Here is a 20,535-nt window from a genome sequence, read left to right on the forward strand (position 1 = left end):
CCCTGCTTGCTACCCCCTACCACCAGCCCTGGCTTTTAATCTACTGGATATGCAGTAAAACAGTTGTTGTGGCACAGGTGGGCTGTGGAATTTTTATAGCATGTTGCGGTGGCCTCAGAAAGAAAAAGGTTGAGAACCCCTGGTTTAGGTCACTGTGAAAAGGTCTATCCAGCCCAGCATCCTGTCCTCTGACAGTTGCCAATGCCAGGTGCACCAGAGGGAATAAACAGAACAGGCAGTCATCAAGTGATCTATTCCCTGTCACTCATTCCCAGCCTCTGGCAGAAAGGAACTTTAGTAAGGAATGCTTTTTAAAAATGAAAGGCTTGCAGTTCGCTAAGTTTTAAAAATATACAAGCTTATTTTATCCTAAATCATAAGAAGCTGATGTTTTCATTTTAGAGTAAAGTATGACTTAGCAACTCTAACAACTCCTACAAATGTTACCTAACTTTAAATATTCTCAAACGTGTGTGTTTAAAAACAAACCCGTAGATTTACCTCTTTCACAAGGGAAGTGGGGGAATAAGTTAGTATACTTCATTAGCTGAAAACTGTAGTAAGGAACTTTGTGCCATCTTTTCTTTCAGGTCTTTCGTAAAAGAAAGTAGATTAGGCAGAGTTTGTGTATCTGAAATGTTTAAACTGTAAATTTCTGGGACACTGGCCATTTTGATCACCTGCCTCTGTGTCATAGTATGTATGGCATTTTTTTTGCGCTGGAGGCTGGGCTAAAGGAAATTAAAAATCATCCTTACATGACCCTTGCTTCAACCTCAACTGTGTAGAGGTTATTTTTCCATAACTAAGTGCATACACCTGCAGACATGGAATTAGAAGACAGGACCCACAGCTTTAGAATACATCCCTTTTCTGCCACTTGTCTTTACTACTTATCTGTTTAGCAATGGAAGGACTTTTTTAACGTTCTAAGCTGCAATATGCTCGTTCAAATATTTTACACACTCTTGCTCCAGTGGATTCAATGACAAAAAATTCCATGGATTGAAAATCGGTATTTTGCCTATTACACCCCAAACCACCCACAACAAAAATAGTTAATAACCTTATTTAATCACAACCCAATTTCTGCAATGAATAAAGCAGCTGCATGAGTTTTCAAGGAGATACATATATGTAAATCTGGAGGGGTAAAAAAGTCAAATGACACCCAGATTTGAATTTTTTACTTTAGGCTAAGTTCTTAATGACCTGCAACATTATCAAACAATTTGAGTTTTCTTCGTACTTCTTAAAAACATTCCCTTTTGCCTTCAGAATAAATTTAGCAATTTTCTGACTAAACCAGTCTTCTAAGCAAGAGTTAGTGTGACTGAAATATGTCTCTGATTAGGGCTGTCAGTTAGTAGCAGTCAAATCACGCTATTAACTCAAAAAAATTAATCGCACTGTTTAATAAATTTCAGTTGGTACTCTAATATTTTGGATGTCTTTTACATTTTCAAATATATTGATTTCAATTACAACACAATACAAAGTGTACAGTACTCACTTTATATTATTTTTATTACAGATATTTGCACTGTAAAAATGATAAACAAAAGAAAGTGTTTTTCAGTTCACCTTATACAAGTACCGTAGTGCAATCTCTTTATCATGAAAGTGCAACTTACAAATGTCGATTTTTTTTGTTACATAACTACACTCAAAAACAAAACCATGTAAAACTTCAGAGCCTACAAGTTCACTCAGTCCTACTTCTTGTTCAACCAGTCGCTAAGAGAAACAAGTTTGTTTGTGTTTACAGGAGACAATGCAGCTTGCTTCTTATTTACAGTGTCATCTGAAAGTGAGAACAGAGGTTTGCATGGCCCTTTCGTAGCCAGCATTGCAAGGTATTTATGTCCCAGATATGCTAAACATTCATATGCCCCTTCATGCCTTGGCCACCATTCCAGAGGACATGCTTCCATGCTGATGACGCTCATTAATAAAATTTGTGACTGAACTCCTTGGGGGAGAATTGTATGTCTCCTGCTCTGTTTTACACCTGCATTCTGCCATATATTTCATGTTATAGCAGTCTTGGATGATGACCCAGCATGTTGTTTGTTTTAAGAACACTTTCACTGCAGGTTTGACAAAATACATAGAAGGTACCAATGTGAGATTTCTAAAGATAGCTACAGCACTCGACCCAAGATTTAAGAATCTGAAGTGCTTTCCAAAAGCTGATCAGGGTGGGGTGTGAAACATGCTTTCAGAAGTCTTAAAAGAGCAGCACTCCAATGCGGAAAATACAGAACCCAAACCACCAAAAAAGAAAATCAACCTTTTGCTGGTGGCATCTGACTGAAATGATGAAAATGAATATGCATTGGTCTGCACTGCTTTGGATCGTTATCGAGCAGAACCCATCATCAGCATGGACATGTCCTCTGGAATGGTGGGTGAAGCATGAAGGGACATATGAATGTTTAGCACATCTGGCAGGTAAATATTTTCCAGCGCTGGCTACAACAGTGCCATGTGATCGCCTGTTCTCACTTTCAGGTGACATTGAAAACAAGAAGCGGGCAGCATTATTTCCTGCAAATGTAAACAAACTTGTTTGAGCGATTGTCTGAACAAGAAGTAGGACTGAGTGCACTTGTAGGCTCTAAAGTTTTACATTGTTTTGTTTGAGTGCATTTATATAACAAAAAAAATTACATTTGGAAGTTGTGCTTTCACGGTAAAGAGATTGCACTTCAGTATTTGAGGTGAACTGAAAAATACAATTTCTTTTGTTTATCATTTTTACAGTGCAAATATTTTTAATAAAAATATAAAGTGAGTAGTGTGCACTTCGTAATCTGTGTTGTAATTGAAATCAATATATTTGAAAATGTGAAAAACCTCCAAAAATGTTTATATAAATGGTATTCTATTGTTTCACAGCATGATTAATCGTGATTCATTTTTTTTATCGCAGTTAATTTTTTTAATCGCTTGGCAGCCCTATCTCTGATAGAAGATGGCTGCAACTTTAACTGTAGAGAAGCTACTATCTCTTCATCACATAAGACAGGAGTGGCAAACATATTGCCTGCCCAAAGGACCCACAGCTCCTGCGGAAATTAATAAAGGAATCTGCCTATAGCTCTACCACAGTATAAAAGGGTTGGGAGGGAGCTAAAATAAAAGTGGGTGGAGTGGAAGAGGGAGGGTAATATCTTAGCCCCTACCCTACCTCCCTTAGCAGTAGTGCCACACATGCCCCTCAGCTTTGGCTTAGGAGAGGGTCCTTCCCAGTGCTCCCCGCCCACATGAGTCACCCTTTGTTTCTTTCCTCACCTCACTCCATTTCTGCAGTCACCAGTCCCCCAGCACTGGGATCAGAAGAACCTTCTTTCCAGACTTCCCCCTTATTGCCACTGCTGCTGGGCCTCATACTACTAAGGAAAAGGACATTTTTTTTTTTTTTTTTTTTTTTTTTATTACTACGCTTCCACCTTAGTCCAGGAACCAGGACCTGGCAGGCAGGAAGAGTGGGGAGAAGAATCAACAAATGGGGTAGAGAAGCGGAACAAGAGAGGGTAGGAAAAAGGGGGCATGGGGGAAAGGAAGTTGATGAGAAGAGGAGGACATGGGGGGTGGGAGAGAATGCCAAAGTGAGGTTGGGTGGGAGTAGAGAGAGTATGTGTGAGGAGGTGGTGTGAGTGTCCAAAATGGGACAATGGATAGGGAAAAGAGGGGACAGTCACATAAAGAATGGAGGTCATGGGGGCGAAGAAAGGAGGTTTCAGGAATGCAAAGGGTTTCTTGTGATAAGTCTTTAAATGAGATATTTTACTTGGCTAGCTAAAGGACACTGCACTCAGAAGACTGCAGAATTTTCTTCCTAGTGAAATTTTTACTCACAGAACAAATTTAACATGCCTGATATAAGGCAAATAGAAAATAACTATTTTCATATAAGCAATGAAAACTCCCTGAAAAAATTGAACTCCTGGATGTTTGGTCCTTATTCTGCAATTTAGTGTTTGGAGCAGCTGCACTATTCGGCCCATTGTGTATGCAGTAGATTTTGCTGTGGTACATCATTAGAGGAATTTTAATACTTATGCAATTCTGAACTTCAGCAACTTTTTTGTTTTGTTTTACTTTTTAGGTGTATTAAACTTCAATCCGGATGCAGCTGATTTCATTCCCAGAGAGAGAGAGACTCCTGATGTAAATTGGAGAAGTCTGAGTAGATTAGAATCCAATAGGAATCAGAACAGAAATGATACTCTACCACTTCCTAGTCAGTCTTCTGATAGAGGCACAGACTATGAGAGCTCTTCCACAAAGCAACCCAGCTTTTATAGTTCAGAAAGCCAGTACTGTAGCCAGCAAGATTTTCTCCAGCATGGTGGTACCAGTAAACCTCATAAGAATCATAGTTTTCAGAGTCAGCGATGGCAGAGATCTAGAAGTGATAGGACATATACTAGAAACCGGATAAGGCAATCATCTACTGATGGTACAAAAGACATGACAGTTTTAGATACCACGTTAGTACCAAGGTGGAGAGTCAATCCTAAAGAATACAATGACTTTTGCTCTTCAGAGAGTGACAAGGAGGTATCCGGTGCAGATAATAGAGGGGCAAAACCAAAGAAAACACATTTGATGCCTGCACCTGGAAGATGTCTCAAAGAGAAGGGGAAGCAATTACATGAGCGGGATAAGAGAGTGACATCTAAACAGAAGGATATGTTTAAAAACATACAATCTCTGGATCTGACTCAGTCTGACTCTTCAGAAGCATCTGTTGCCAAAGCATTGTTCGATGGATATGCTGGCAATAGTGATGAACAAAAAAGATATCCATTTGCGAACAAGAAATACCCCAGGAAGTCCATGTGGAGTAAACCCCAGTTTGGTAAAGAAATCCAGAAAAAACAAGATACTCACCGCAGTAAAAATACAAAAGAAGTTAAGAAGCCTCCTCTTACTTACGCTCCAAAAGATAAAATTAGCGAGAGGAGCAAAGAATCAGGTGTTCACAACAATGATCAAAACTTGACCAGCATAACACAAGCTCACCAATTAAGAGAATCAGTCAAATGTGGTGGAAGACAGCTTCACCTACAGGTGGGACACACAGCCTCCCTTCATTGCAATTGGACTCAGTATTGGAAAAAGCAGAGTGATGTGCCAAGGAACAAGGAAACTCATACAGGTAAGTTTCTTGGACTGATTTAGACCTCCAAATTAAAGGTCTGGTCCTATGAGATGAACAATTTCAACTGCTATTGAAGTTAGTTGAAGATGGTTGGCATTTCACAGTTGCTCAACACCTCACAGGGTCTGTTTCAAAGGATGCAAAGGATACTTAACATACCTGGATTATATTTAAATGCATCTGTTTGCTATGTGTCTGGTGATTTTCCATAATTCCCACTTCATTATAGAAAGGTGGCAGCCTTTCCACAGGTAGTGTTTAAAGCTGAATTTTGTATCTTTTGTAAATCAGACTTCAAAATGGAGGTCACGTCAGGGACAAGAGTAGAATTGTGGGGGAAATGTAAAGTGATTTGAACAAGTGTTCTAAAGCTGGAGTATCCTTAAATGAAATTGTCAAAGTTGCAAAAGTTTTCTAATGTTTTGTTGCACACAGAGAGGAGCTAATTAAGGGATGAGTAAAATGAAACTCCTATTGCTGGACTCTCCTTTCTGAGATCAAGCATATGGTACCAAAAAGATGTAATATTGGAAATACAAAAAAAGCTGTTAGGCCTTAGTTTTGGAACAGTGGAGTGGAAAGGTGTGGCACTGAACATCAATGAGATGATCACCAACACAGTGTTCAAACTGTGTGGTGGAACTTGTGAAAAGTCTTCATTTCCAGGCTTTGGAACTCAAACATATCCAAAACCCTCCAAAACCACAGCACTGATTTCTATTTTTCATCTAAAGAAATAGCTCCTTCACTCAGGCCTGGCCTACACTACAAAGATAGGTTGGATGTCACCTTGCATCGACTTACATGTGTGTGTCTACACTCAGATTTGATTGCTGCCTATGTAAGTACCCCTGTTAGGGCGACATAACACCCCTGCCCAAATGGCCATTGAGCCATGCTTGAAGTATTGTGGTTGATGCAGAGCAAGTGTAAATGCTGTGTAACCTATCTTGACCCTAACAGTCCTTCAGCAACTGTCCCACAATGATCATTCTGGTCACAATTGTGAACTCCACTGCCCAGGTGTCAGAGACCAGAAGCCATGTCTCCCCACCTTTTAAACCCTCACCAATTTTTTAAAATGCCTTTTCCTGATTTCCCACTTTGGCAGCTCTCCCTCATTGTGTACAGCTGCTCAACCAACCATGCTGGCTTCATGTGTGTCTGCCTGTAGTAGACATGAGGTATTGGATCTCCTAGATGTATGGGGAGAAGAGGCTGTGTAGGCAGAGCTATGGAATAGTCATAGAAACATGAATGAAAATATTGCATAGCGGATGCAGGTAGCAGCAGCAGTGCCGCATGAAAGCAAAGATGCTGCAGCAGGCATTCTACAAGGCCATGGAGGCCGACAGTTGAGCTGATGCCAAGCTGCACACCTGTCGCTTTTACCATGAGTTGCATGCAATACTTGGCAGAGAACCCACCAACATCTGCAGACCACTGTGGATATCTTGGAGGAGCCTGAGATAGAGACCCATGTGATCAACAGTGAGGTGGAGGTGGGAGATATTGTAGGGGAATCCAGCTATGCTGCGAGCCATGTACTTTCACTACTCCACCGCGGACTAGCAAGTCCTGCCAGCTGAGCACAGAGGAACCTGATGAAGTTAGCCAGACACAGGTATTGCCTTTAATTGTTTTACTTGTATGAGACGAGGTAGCAATATAATTTTGCAATATAATCAGCAACCAGATAGTTGTCTGCTTCTCAATCCCCTGTATGGTTAGGTGGGCGGGGGGAGAGGGAGGATGTGGGGGTGGCATGCAGAGCAGTTCATAGGAATGTTCTCAGGAAGATGCAAAGAAATCTTCATGAAGGCTTCATAGATGTACTCTGCAGTCCTCTCCTGAAGGTTTCTAGGAGTGGCTGCCTTATTTACTCCTCAATGGTAGGTCACTTTCCCATGCCACTCTGTGATGACTTCGCCTGGCACCATTGCAGTTCACAGGCTAGTGGCATATGGGTCTGGACAGCTTTGGGACATCCGTAGCAGCTATGCTTTCTGTGCCTTTGTTACCCTCAGGAGTGAGACATCAGCTAAAATAACTACTGCCTGTGGAAAATTAGTGCCACAGTATTATTGCCCTATGTTCGTACACATGGAAATAAAGGCTGATGTTTCATATAATGGAAAAATTCCTTCCTCACTTCTCCCCAACCCTTCCCCCCCAGCTTCTATGCCCTTGGTGGGCCATATTCCCAATGCCTGGGACTGGAGAGCTAGACTGTGCAGAGGCACTTCAAAGCTGAAGTGTCAACAAGCATGGTTTTATTAAAAATATTTATGGGATTAAGAGAATGGGGTTCTGAAATTTATTTTTCACTTTCCATTGTGACTGTAAATCCAATGATACATTGTCTGTTTTATTTGTAGCTACTGCTGTTGGGGCCCTGTGGGATACCCCTTTCACACTATGGAATGCCTGACCCTGATGAGAACGAGAAAGAAGGGGACTGTGGAGGATATGTTCATTGAGATCCTCCAAGCTAGTGCTGCACTGGACTGTGAATGGGGGCCCTGCTATGTGAATGTGGCAGACTGTGTAGAAAAGCCCAGAGGTCCCAGTGGGAAAAGGAGATGGAGATGCACCGGGACATGAGTCTTTTTAGTCAGGAAACACAAATGCTGCAGACTCTAGTTGATCTACGGGTTCAACAGTCATGATCTCACTTCCATTTTAGCACCTCCCTGTAGTGAGGTGGAGTGGCCTCCCACTGAACCAGAGGGGGCAGGACCACACTCTGAGCCCAGGTGGGTGGAGCCAAGCTGTGCCCATCCCTCCCACTGGAAGTCAGGAGGCAAGACAGGAAGTATAAAGGGCAGGTCCTAGAGCTCAGTTGTGCTGCAGACACCGGAGGAGACGGACGTCTTCCACCCCACCTTTTCCTGATGCTGGAAACCATATAGGAACCCCACTGAGCTGAGGACTGGCCAGAGCTGCTAGCTGACCGAGGCACTGAGGAGGCAGCTAGTGGCAATCCCAGCATCTACCCTGAGGAAATGGAGTACCCCCACGAATCCAGATATACCCCCAAGGGGAGGAGGTGGCCCAGGGACAGCTGACCCAGTCTGTCTGCAGTGCTGCCAAAAACCTGGTCAGCGTGTTGCGGCTGGATTCCCCGCTGACCTACTGGTGGAACACTCTGTAGGGCCCTGGGCTGGGACCCGGTGGAGTTGGGTGGGCCCGGGTTCCCTTGCCCCCCATTATGGGGTGGCAGCCTCCCCACCTTAGGCCACAAGGCCTGCATTTGTCTGCCATCTACCTGAGCCAAGATGTCAGGCAATAGACTGCCTACTGCTCTGCCCCATCTCCGAGGTCAGAGAAACCCCTCCTGAGGCCCGAGACTGTTTGGTACCCAGTCCTGAGACTAATTGCGTCTCTGCCCCTGCCTAAGGGCCAGAGATCACACACTGCTCATTTCCCTGCCTTGCTTGAGGGCCGGAAGCTTTTAGACTGTTTGGTGCCCTGCCCTGACAAAGGCCCAAGCCATACATCCTTGCAGCTCTGCCTTGCCTAAGGGCCAGAGCCCTAGACTGTTTACTCTGCTAAATCCCTGACTGTGGGTGATGCCCACTGATGATGTGATGTGGAGTGGCCTCCCACTGACCCAGAGGGGAAGGACCCACTGCTAACCCACTACATTCCCTTACAACCTCTCAACATTCCAGGTGGCATCATGGGCTGAATCCCTACCCCTGTTACTCCATGCCTGGGGACAGTAAGGACAACCAGAACTTCACATACATCCCCCTGGCTCTCTCAGGTCAGCGTACGTGTAGCCAAAATGGACTGAAATGGACAGGAATGTTTTCTACTGTTCTAATTTTAAAGTTCTGTTCTGATTTATTTTAGAAGTTTGAATTTTGTTTGTTTTTAATTGTACTTTTTGTCTTTATTTTTTGAAAATAAATCCATCTTTATTACTTCACAGCATGTACTCCAGGATGCCTAGTTTTACTCAAAGCATCTACTACTTGTAAATGTACAGGACCACTGAATTCATAGGTACAGTTAAAAAAAAAAAAAAAGTGTTAATTACAAATGTACAGCAAACATGGCAAAATTCATAGATGCATTAAAAGACCATGTGATGTTCATAAATGGTACACAATTCCTAACAGCCTCTAAAACTTAAAACTGCAGGCCAGGAACGGCACAGCACATTACTGTGGGTGATCGTTAAAGTGCTCCTTCAGCCACATAGATCCGCAATGAGATCTTTAATGGCCCTTGTGTCTGCCTGCTGAAAGTAATCAGACAGCCACTCCATCTCTGCCCTCTACCCCAGTGGCATTTTTCCCCTCTTTGCTCAACAGATATGCAAGATACAAAAGACAGCTATAACCAGGGGGATATTTTTCTCACTGTGATCTAATCTAGTGAGTAAACACTGCCAGCATCCCTTCAGTCTGCTGAAAGCACATTCAAATGTCATTCTGCACCTACTGAGCTGGTAGTTGAAACTTTGGTGTGTCAGGGTAGCCAGGGTAAGGCTTCATGAGGCTTCACCACTATTGCCATTTCAGCATCGCCAATGAAATATGCTGGCTGGAAAAGCATGACCCTGCCTGCAGCTTCCTGTGAACGGTCCTGTTGTTCTTAAAGATGTGCACATCCCATACCTTCCTTGACTAGCCCATGTACATTTGCAGAACCACAGAAAAGGAGCCATTTCTGTTGATGTACTCTGTCAAGGTGGATTGGTGCCAAATTAGGATTGGTACACCATTTATCACCCCAACACAGTTTGGGAACTCCATTGCTGCAAATCCATCCACGATGCCCAGCATTTTTCCTAGAATTGCTGTCCTGTGTAACAGGATCTGCTAAATCGCGGTATACGCTGGTGTGGTAACAGCCTCTGCTGTTGATTTTCTAACTCCAAAAGATTTCCCATTGACTGGTAGCAATCCAGCTTTGCAAGATTCCACTGTGTGATTGCCACTTACTTCTTAACTGTCAATGCAGCTCTTATTCTGGTGTTCATCCACTGGAGGGCGAGGGCCAGAAAAAAGTGCTGTGTCTGCGGGTGTGGCACACTTTACCTCCAAGCACCACCCTGGAACTCCCATATTCACACGTTGCATAATTATGATATATTTCATACAAAGCATGTCATGTAAGATACCTTATGAAAGGTCATGATCTGCTGAAACCCATACTGTCAAAATACCTATATTGTTAGTGTGCATCAAGTTATGAGACTTTGCTGTATGGTTGTTTCTGAAATATGCTGTAAATTTGCTAGTGACATATAAAGGATGTAATCCCTGCCCCGGCGGGTGTTCAATGACAGTTAATTAGCAGGAGAGTTGTAATAAAAGTTTTTTTTTACAATTCAGTCACAGTTGCACAAGACCACACCAGGGGAATCACTCAACCCTGTGACTCAGCAAAGCCCACCAGGATGTTTGGGCTAGTATTTTCCAGGCAGGTGGACTGAGGGTATAAAATAAGGGACAGTAGCATCATGCATTTGCCTTTCTCCTCCCCCATCTATGCTGGAAACAAGAATGCTGAGAAGGCAAAGACTTCAACTGAGGAGACTGGTCCCAGGTTTGAGAGAGAGAAATCTGTATTAAGAACTGTACATCCAGTGGGGGTGAGAAAAATGCTTGATATAAATACTGCCTTGTGTAATAAGGTGTTTGAGACTTAGATTGTGTGCTTACCTTTTATTTTTCTTTGGTAACTTTTTCTGACCTCTTATACCTACCACTTATTATCACTTACAGTCTTTCTGTAGTAAATAAATCTGTTTTACCTAAAACTGTATTTTGGTTGAGGTGCTTGGGGAAATCTCAGCTCAGGTTACAAAGGCTGGTGAGGGAGGGGCAGACTGGGTAATAAACTTACACTGACCAGGGCAAGACGGTACAGCTCTGGGGTGCAAGGCTGAGGTGATGGGGGAAATTGATTGGTGCCTTTTTCTGTGTGATTTGTGAGTGGCTTTGGGAGCATTCACGAAATCTAGCTGAATGTGATGCTCGACATGCTGTTGTGCTGAGTGATAGCAGCTCCTGGAGGGGTGGACTGCTTGTCACTAGCAAAGCATTGTGAAAGACAGCCGAGGCTGGAGAGTTAAGGGGGCACAGTGGTACCCCAGTTCCAGGTTCTGCCCAAGGGATCCCGTCACAGTGGGTTTGTGGTATTTTTAAAACGCTTAAAAACTATGGAATAAGGATGGTATTATGGGATGGAGAAAGTTACATGATGTCAACTTGACTCTTGCCCTCAGCCTCCCCAACCCCCATGCAGCTTGTGTGTACCCCACAACATGTTGCAACAATTTATCAAAAGGTATTTTACTGGAGGGTGATGCAGAGTACCTGGGTGTACCTCTCGTACACCGAAGTTTGTGTTGGGATGGGCACTGCTGGTAAGGATGTGTAGAACCAACCCAAGCAGCCATACTCTAACTGCAGTGGCTTTATGCTGACATAACTTAAGTCAACCAAAGTTTGTAGTGTAAATGTGGTCTTGCAGCAGCAGGCTGTCCTCCTTTAAAGCAGACCAACTATTAGATGGTACCCCAACATACACGAGCCAGTGTTCTACAGAACCACATAATACTTAAGAATTATGTATTAATACATAATTAATATTAAGAAATACTTAAGAGGAAAAGAAGTCTTAATAAGATTGGTTTCAGAGTAGCAGCCGTGTTAGTCTGTATCCGCAAAAAGAACAGGAGTACTTGTGGCACCTTAGAGACTAACAAATTTATTAGAGCATAAGCTTTTGTGGACTACAGCCCACTTCTTCGGATGCATATAGAATGGAACATATATTGAGGAGATATATATATACACACATACAGAGAGCATAAACAGGTGGGAGTTGTCTTACCAACTCTGAGAGGCCAATTAAGTAAGAGGAAAAAAAACTTTTGAAGTGATAATCAAGATAGCCCAGTACAGACAATTTGATAAGAAGTGTGAGAATACTTACAAGGGGAGATAGATTCAATGTTTGTAATGGCTCAGCCATTCCCAGTCCTTATTCAATCCTGAGTTGATTGTGTCTAGTTTGCATATCAATTCCAGCTCAGCAGTCTCTCGTTGGAGTCTGTTTTTGAAGTTTTTCTGTTGTAATATAGCCACCCGCAGGTCTGTCACTGAATGACCAGACAGGTTAAAGTGTTCTCCCACTGGTTTTTGAGTATTATGATTCCTGATGTCAGATTTGTGTCCATTAATTCTTTTGCGTAGAGACTGTCCGGTTTGGCCAATGTACATGGCAGAGGGGCATTGCTGGCACATGATGGCATATTGGTAGATGTGCAGGTGAACGAACCCCTGATGGTATGGCTGATGTGATTAGGTCCTATGATGATGTCACTTGAATAGATATGTGGACAGAGTTGGCATTGGGATTTGTTACAAGGATAGGTTCCTGGGTTAGTGGTTTTGTTCATTGATGTGTGGTTACTGGTGAGTATTTGCTTTAGGTTGGGGGGTTGTCTGTAAGCGAGGACAGGTCTGTCTCCCAAGATCTGTGAGAGTAAAGGATCATCTTTCAGGATAGGTTGTACATCTCTGATGATGCGCCGGAGAGGTTTTAGTTGGGGGGCTGAAGGTGACAGCTAGTGGTGTTCTGTTATTTTCTTTTTTGGGCCTGTCTTGTAGGAGGTGACTTCTGGGTACTCGTCTGGCTCTGTCAATCTGTTTTTTCACTTCAGCAGGTGGGTATTGTAGTTTTAAGAATGCTTGATAGTTGGTAAGACAACTCCCACCTGTTTATGCTCTTTGTATGTGTGTATATATATCTCCTCGATATATGTTCCATTCTATATGCATCCGAAGAAGTGGGCTGTAGTCCACGAAAGCTTATGCTCTAATAAATTTGTTAGTCTCTAAGGTGCCACAAGTACTCCTGTTCTTTTTGCTTAATAAGATTGAAGCCATTGTGGTATTTGGTGGCCCTTTTGAAAGGTATCTCTTTCACTGTTCCCAGTGGGACTGAGCATCTTGATTTCACCATCATCCCCAAGGGCAGGATGTGGCATCAGTCCCATTGAGGACTGTGGGAGATGGTCATTTTGGAAGGGAAAATTTTTTTGTGCCAGATAACTTGACAAATAAGTAAAAAAATGACCATTTATCCTAAATGTCTTCAAAAGCCACCATTGCACCGGATCCCATCATCAGGCCAGAAGGGAACGTGAAAGTAGCATGTATGTGCTAGGGAACCCAAATTACACTATTGCCCTATCACCAACTTTTCAAACTTTCCATATTAAAATTCTATGCATTGGCAGCATTGTAATATTTCTTTTAGGCTTAGTGGTCATGTTTCCTCTTTTTTTCATAACTTAAAAATATTAAATTGTCCTTCAGGAGAAACCTTAAATGCACCCTGTAGTGACACAGTGCAAAACCAGTCAACTATGATTAAGGTATTTTAGGTTTTGTGGACTCAGATTAGATTAAACTGACTTCTAAAGAGGCACTTGTTTGTTTGTTTTTCTTCTTCTCCTCTCCTCCCCCCACTCCTCCACTATAGCTATAGGGCAGAGTTAAGGCTGTTTGGCTGCCCTAACTATATTTGCACACTTTAATGTATTTTCAGACTTTTCCCACCATCTGTTTTTAGTTTCTTCCACCTTGTGTTTAAGGTGCACTTCCCTCTGTGTTTTCAGGGTAGTCATTGATGCTACTTTGCATACTAAAAGGGTCCCATATTATGGCAACCATCCCTTTGGCCTAGAGTATTTGAATGTGGCTCTGTCTGGGAGCCCACAACTCTGCTCCTAAAACAGCCAGTTAGAAAGTGCTTCCTCTTGTGCGTGGAGTATGAAATCTTCTGCATGTTCCCAATACTGCATTATTCAACTGGTCTGTAAATAATGCACAGGTACAGGATTTTAACTTCATTTACTTTGAGATTTGTATAGTGATGTACGTTTTGCGGTATTCTTTGTAAATATTAGAAAAAAGCTAAATTTTCTCTTCTGCCAGATAAGAATCACTGATAGGTTTAAAGGAAACACCTGAACAATTTATTATTGCTTTTGCCCAAATTTAAGAGACCGACACACAAGATAGTTGAACATTTGTATCACATTTTTGGATTGGAATCTTTCAGCTTTTCTAACCGAGGAAAAAGCTTTTCATTACATCCATAGGAAGAAATAAATTCTAAAATTGCATTTAAAGTGTAGAATATTTTGGTGCTATTTTTAGTGTGTATAACTTGTGTATATTATCTTGATTGATTTAGGTGTGTACATATTGAATTTTCTTTTCAGGTTCTCTGATAGAGCAGCTGACCACAGAGAAATATGAGTGTATGGTATGCTGTGAGGTGATCCGAACAATAGCCCCAGTATGGAGCTGTCAGAATTGTTATCATGTGTTTCATCTGAACTGCATTAAGAAGTGGGCAAGATCACCAGCATCGCAAGCCGAAGGTAGGTATTTTTATCATTATCAGATGTACAGAGAAGTTCACATTTTTCATGGTATGTGCTAGAAGAGAAATTCTAGTCCTAAATTACCTATTCATTTAAGTTGATTAGTACAACTGCCTCCGAGTAAAGCAAGCTGTAAATCAGAAATGGGCAAATTTTATGGTTCTTCACATTACAGCTCTGTTATTTTTCTATACTTTTGGCTGAATGAACTTCCGGGGGGAGGGCGGGGGGAAGAGAGAGAGAGAGAGTGTGTGTGTGTGAGAGAGAGTGAATGATAGTGGCATGCCAGTACTGCTATAGTTACAGTTGCATTAAGACATCTGTTTGATGGTTGCCTTATTCTAAGTTCTCTAGAATTGATGTACTTAGTTGGATTTATTTGAAATTTGATGTGCGTTGGGGGTGCAGGGTAGAGTTATTCACCCATATTGGAGTCATGTGTATGTACTGTTCTGGCAATATGAACCCTGAACAAAATAGCCATTTTTAAAGAAACTCATGGATGGGTTTTTTTTTCCAATTAGCAGTTGAGATCAAACTGTTTGACTCCATTTTCATCCACTAATAAACTGCCAAGATTTACCCAACATAGTGATGGCAGCCTGAGAAAATTAAAATGTGCATTTTCTGCACTGCGCACACACCAATGCAGAAAAATAGCTAGACGGTTTCTATTCTTGTCATTTTATATGGTTTAAAGCTCAAAGCTTGTAAGCTGTCTAAAATCTGAATGTTTAATTGGATTGCTTTAAAATTTGGGGTGCCTCATGGAGTGCAGTGTAGTGTTTGTTAGTGATCCAAATTTGAGGTCATTTGACTCTGGGATTCATGAGTTATGGGGCTTCCCCCAAAACCCCACCTCCCTTCTGCTTCCTTGTGCTTTTAAATGAAGAAGTACTAATCACTGGTAGAATAAATGCCTTGCTGAATTTGATGACTGAAATCACCACTGATGGCTTTGAACTCACCCTTCAATTAACTAAACTAAGGTAAAATTAATCACAAGCCCTCATCTAAGACAAAAGGAGTTTTGAACTGAGTGGCTGGGCATTACTACCATTTGTGAGTCATGGGGGCAGCTTTATTTGGGGGAATGTAATCATACTATTTTATTGGTGGGGGAAGGGATTAGACATGTGAATGCTTCCTGGGAGGGAAGGAGTACTAGGGGGTGGAGAAGTGAGGGAACGGTGTGGGAGTTCAGGGAGGAGGATAAATGTGAATGTATGTTAAGGGGAGGCGAGAGATGTTGGGAGTTTAGATGAGGGAGGCATCGCACCCCCCAACTCTGCCAGTGCACTTCAACCCCCCTGCATCTCCCAGCTATGCCAGTGGACCGCAAACATCCTGCACACACAGCTGTGCCACCTACCATGCACCCCAACTCCCTGCATCCCCCAACTCTGCCAGTGCACCTCAACCGTTGTGCACCCCAACTCTGCCTGTGCACCCCAGCCACCCCACCACCCCAGTTGTGCCAAAGAGCATGCACTCCAGCCCTGCCCGTGGACCCCAATCACCCTGCATCCACAGAAGTCTTTGGACGGAAGAAATTAGACATGTGAATGCTTTCTTGAAGGGGGAGGGGTTATGGGGTTTGGGGTGCAATCCACACTAGTGACCCTGTACCCTGGGATGCCTCTCAATGCTTTGCTGCTGTATTTCCCAGCCTAGGATGCTCACAACCAACCTGTCAGCATGCAGGTAACAGCCTAAGTGTCTGTGGGCTGAACAGCTCTGGTTTAGCAGCTCTGGCACCAGCAGCACACCAAATATGCTCTTCTTGGTCTCCACCAGCCTTGGGTACTACTTGCAGGATAACCCGCACACACTCCCAATCATGAATTTTTCCAAAAACTGCGTGCTCTGTAATGTCCACCCCTCTCCTGGACAGTTCAGAGAAATAATAGGGTTTATTTGTTCCTCTAAAGACACACAACCTGGCAGCTTTCCACATTCACTTTAATTCAAATACAGTACTGGTGGTTTAGATTAAAAGTAAAACAAATTTATTAACAAAAGAAGCTAGGATTTTAAGTGAGCTCAGGTATAAGAGAAAGTTAGAAAGGGTCACAAGCAAATAAAAGTGAAAATACACATCTGAGTCTAAAACTTAATTTAGCAGGGTTCAGGGTTTGTTCAAGATGGTTTCTCTCACCAATCATCATTCTTTCTAGCCATGACAGACTTTCCCTCAGTCAGAACTGTAGTTAGTGTGTGTGCGTGTGTGTGTGTGCGCGCTGTCTCAACTCTGCGCAGATAGCTGACAAAGCAGACCTTGATAAAATTGCCCAAAAGACCATAGACCCGTTTCAGAAGAGAAAGCACTTGGCCAGGTTTGTCAACGAAGCACAGTATTTATGCCATTGCTCAATGGTTACCGGTACACTAACATATATATGCCCATTGCAATGGGCTCAGCTCAAGTGAATGGTGGAACTTTCCATTCCCCACCTTGACTAGCCAAAGACACTCCCTCTTAAACCCCTCTTTATACACTGATACAAACAAGTTACGTATCATAGACGATTGGGGTTGGAAGAGACCTCAGGAGGTCATCTAGTCCAACCCCCTGCTCAAAGCAGGACCAACCTCAACTAAATCATCCTAGCCAGGGCTTTGTCAAGCCAGGCCTTAAAAACCTCTAAGAATGGAGATTCCACCACCTCCCTAAGTAACCCATTCCAGTGTTTCACCACCCTCCTAGTGAAATAGCTTTTCCTAATATCCAACCTAAACTTCCCCCACTGCAACTTGAGACCATTGCTCCCTATTCTGTTATCTGCCACCACTGAGAAGAGCCTAGCTCCATCCTCTTTGGAACCCCGCTTCAGGTACTTGAAGGCTGCTATCAAATCCCTTCTCACTCTTCTCTTCTTCTTCGAGTGATTGCTTCTGTGTATTCCACAGTAGGTGTGCGTGCTCGCCATGTGCACCGGTGCTGGAAGTTTTTCCCTTAGCAGCATCCGTAGTGGGGGAGCACCGCTGAGACCCCTGGAGTGGCGCCGACATATGGCGCTATAAAGGGGGCTGCGTGCTCCCCCCACCCTCAGTTCCTTCTTGCCACCAGTGAAGGTAGTCGGAACTTGTGCTCCAGCTTTGCTGCAGCATTTCTAGCCTTAGTGGTATCCAGCTTTTCCTGAAGTCACTTGTTGAACTTTCTCTGTTAGTGCTGGGCTCAGGGCATGCCCCGTGGCCCAGGCTTCAAGTTGTGCGACTCTTGTCGCAATTCTATGCCCAGAAGCGATCCACACACTCAGTGTCTTCGCTGTCTGGACGAGGCTCACATTAGTGAGGCACAAGTACTTATACTCCCACCCAACTCCGAACTCTCTAGTAGAGGAGTTGGTGAACCATCGAGAGAGACATGGCCAACCCACTCCTACCCCTAAGGACAAAGACACTCGCAGGCTGGATTCCTTTGGGAGAAAGGTTTATTCGTCTGCGAGCTTTCAGCTCAGAATGGCCAACCACCAGGCACTCTTGAGCAGATATGATTTTAACCTGTGGGGGTCCCTTCCCAAGTTTGAGCCCTCCCTCCACGAGAAGGACAGGAAGGAGTTCCGGGCTCTTGTTGATGAGGGTGCGGCGGCGGCTAAAGCGGCGCTCCAGGCGGCCTCCGATGCGGCGGACACGACCGCTCGTTTGATGGCCGCGGCGATTTCCATGAGAAGGGTGTCCTGGCTTTCACTCTCTGGCCTATCGGCTGAGTCCCAGTTGATCATGCAGGACCTGCCGTTCAATGGTCGGGCCCTGTTTACAGATCAAACAGACACACGTCTGCATGGGATGAAAGACTCCTGTACTACCCTGCAGACGCTGGGCCTGTACGTCCCGCCGGCCAAGGACAAGCCCAGGCCTCACACCTCTGCTCCACAGGCTCGGGGTAGATATGAGCCCCCGCCTAAGAAGCAGCGGGAGCAGAGGCGCCGGTCACAATGTCAATCCCGTTTAGCCCCTCGTCCGGGGCCCTCTACGGCCAGGAGGCCAGGGAAGCGGCATTTTTGACTGCTTGCGGGGGGTCACTGGGCCTGTTGCCAGGTTAACCCTCCCCAGTTAATAAAGTTCAGGTCTGCAAATCATTTACCTGCCTTCCGTTTTCAATGGTTCCGTATCACTACGGACTGCTGGGTCCTCAACACTATATCCCTGGGGTACAGGTTGCAGTTTGTTTCGCCCCCTCCCAATTGCCCTCCACCCAGGAAGTCGGCGGAGGACTCGGAACATGCGCTTCTCCTAGGTCAGGCGGTACAGCGCCTCCTCTCCCTGGGAGCCGTGGAGAGGGTACCTTGGGAATTCCGGGGCAAGGGATTCTATTCCAGGTATTTCCTCATCCTGAAGGCGAAGGGCGGACTTCGGCCCATCCTCTATCTGCGGAAGCTCAACCAGTTCTTGGTTCGCTACAAATTCCACATGGTGTCCCTAGCCTCTATTATTTCCTCTCTAGACCTGGGGGATTGGTTTGCAGCGCTGGACCTTCAGGATGCCTACTTCCACATCCACATTTTTGAGGGTCACAGGCGCTACTTCCGTTTCCTGGTGGGTCAGGACCACTACCAGTTTACGGTCCTTCCCTTTGGCCTCTCGACGGCCCCCAGGGTCTTCACCAAATGTATGGCGGTGGTAGCGGCCCATCTCAGGAGGAGAGGGCCGCAGGTCTTTCCCTACCTGGACGATTGGCTGCTCAAGGGCGTCCCGGTCCCAGGTGCAGCAGCAAATATCCCTCTTGCTACGCACCTGCTCCGCTCTGGCCCTAATGGTAAACGAGGAGAAATCCACGTTAGTTCCTGTCCAGTGCATAGAATTCATAGGAGCGCTGCTGGATTCCCAGACGGCTATGGCCTCCCTTCCAAGGGACAGGTTTGAGGCACTCAAAGGCCTTCCCGGTAACCACGGTTACCCGGTCACGGCCTCCCCGGTAACCACGCCTTCAAATCCTTGGCCACGTGGCAGCATGCACCACTGTGGTGTGACACTCCAGGCTCCGGATGAGGCCCCTCCAACTCTGGTTGGCATCCCGCTATTCCCAGGCCAGGGACGGCCTGGACAAGGTTGTCACGGTGCCGCCAAAGGTGGTTGCAGACCTCCAATGGTGGTCCCTCTCAAGCAACATGGGAAGGGTATCCCCTTCCGAGACCCCTCTCCATCACTAGAGCTAGTGTCAGATGCCTTGGACCTGGGCTGGGGAGCCCACGTGGGAGATGTCTGGACCCAGGGTATGTGGTCACCCGAGGAACTGACCCTGCACATACATGTCAGGGAACTCAGGGCTGTGCACCTGGTGTGCCTGGCCTTTCGCCAGCACTTACAAGGGAAGGTGGTCAGAGTCCTCACGGACAACACCACTGCAATATATTACATCAACAGGCAAGGGGGCACGCGCTCCAGGGCCTTATGCCAGGAAACCCAACTCCTGTGGGAGTTCTGTATAGCCCACAACATCTTTCTCCGAGCGTTCCACCTACCCGGCGAGAGCAACACGCTCGCAGATCGCCTGAGCAGGGTGTTCTCACATCAACACAAGTGGTCCCTGTACAGGGAGGTGGCAGAATGGATTTTCCTTCAGTGGGGCACTCCCCAGGTGGACCTATTCGCCACCGCCCAGAACCGCCTGTGTCCCAGGTTCTGCTCCAGGGTGATAGAAGGCGATGGGGCCATGACAGATGCGTTCTTGCTTGATTGGTCGGGGCCCCTGATGTACGCCTTCCCCCTCATAGGCAGGTTCCTACAAAGGTGAAGTCAGACGGGGCAAGAATTATCCTGATAGCCCTGGATTGGGCCCGTCAACATTGGTACGGGACCCTACTGCAACTCTTGGCGGCCCCCCCTCGCAGGCTGCCGCTGTGCCCGGACCTCCTCTCCCAGGAGGGAGGTTGTCTCCTCCATCCCAATCTGGCCCCGCTCCACCTGATGGCGTGGCTGCTCCATGGCTAGATGCGGA

General features: G+C 45.0%; 1 protein-coding gene across 1 annotated transcript in view; it reads left to right on the forward strand.

The window, feature by feature from the left end:
* The window catches only part of NFX1 (nuclear transcription factor, X-box binding 1), a 200,059-nt gene that overhangs the window by 19,331 nt on the left and 160,193 nt on the right, over positions 1-20,535 (forward strand). The window contains exons 2-3 of the mRNA XM_054018265.1: positions 4,115-5,170; positions 14,430-14,591. Of these exons, the coding sequence (XP_053874240.1) occupies positions 4,115-5,170; positions 14,430-14,591 (1,218 nt within the window). The remainder of the gene's footprint in view (positions 1-4,114; positions 5,171-14,429; positions 14,592-20,535) is intronic.

This window comes from Malaclemys terrapin, chromosome 2 (assembly GCF_027887155.1).
Source record: "Malaclemys terrapin pileata isolate rMalTer1 chromosome 2, rMalTer1.hap1, whole genome shotgun sequence".
In the NCBI taxonomy this organism is placed as follows: domain Eukaryota; kingdom Metazoa; phylum Chordata; order Testudines; family Emydidae; genus Malaclemys; species Malaclemys terrapin.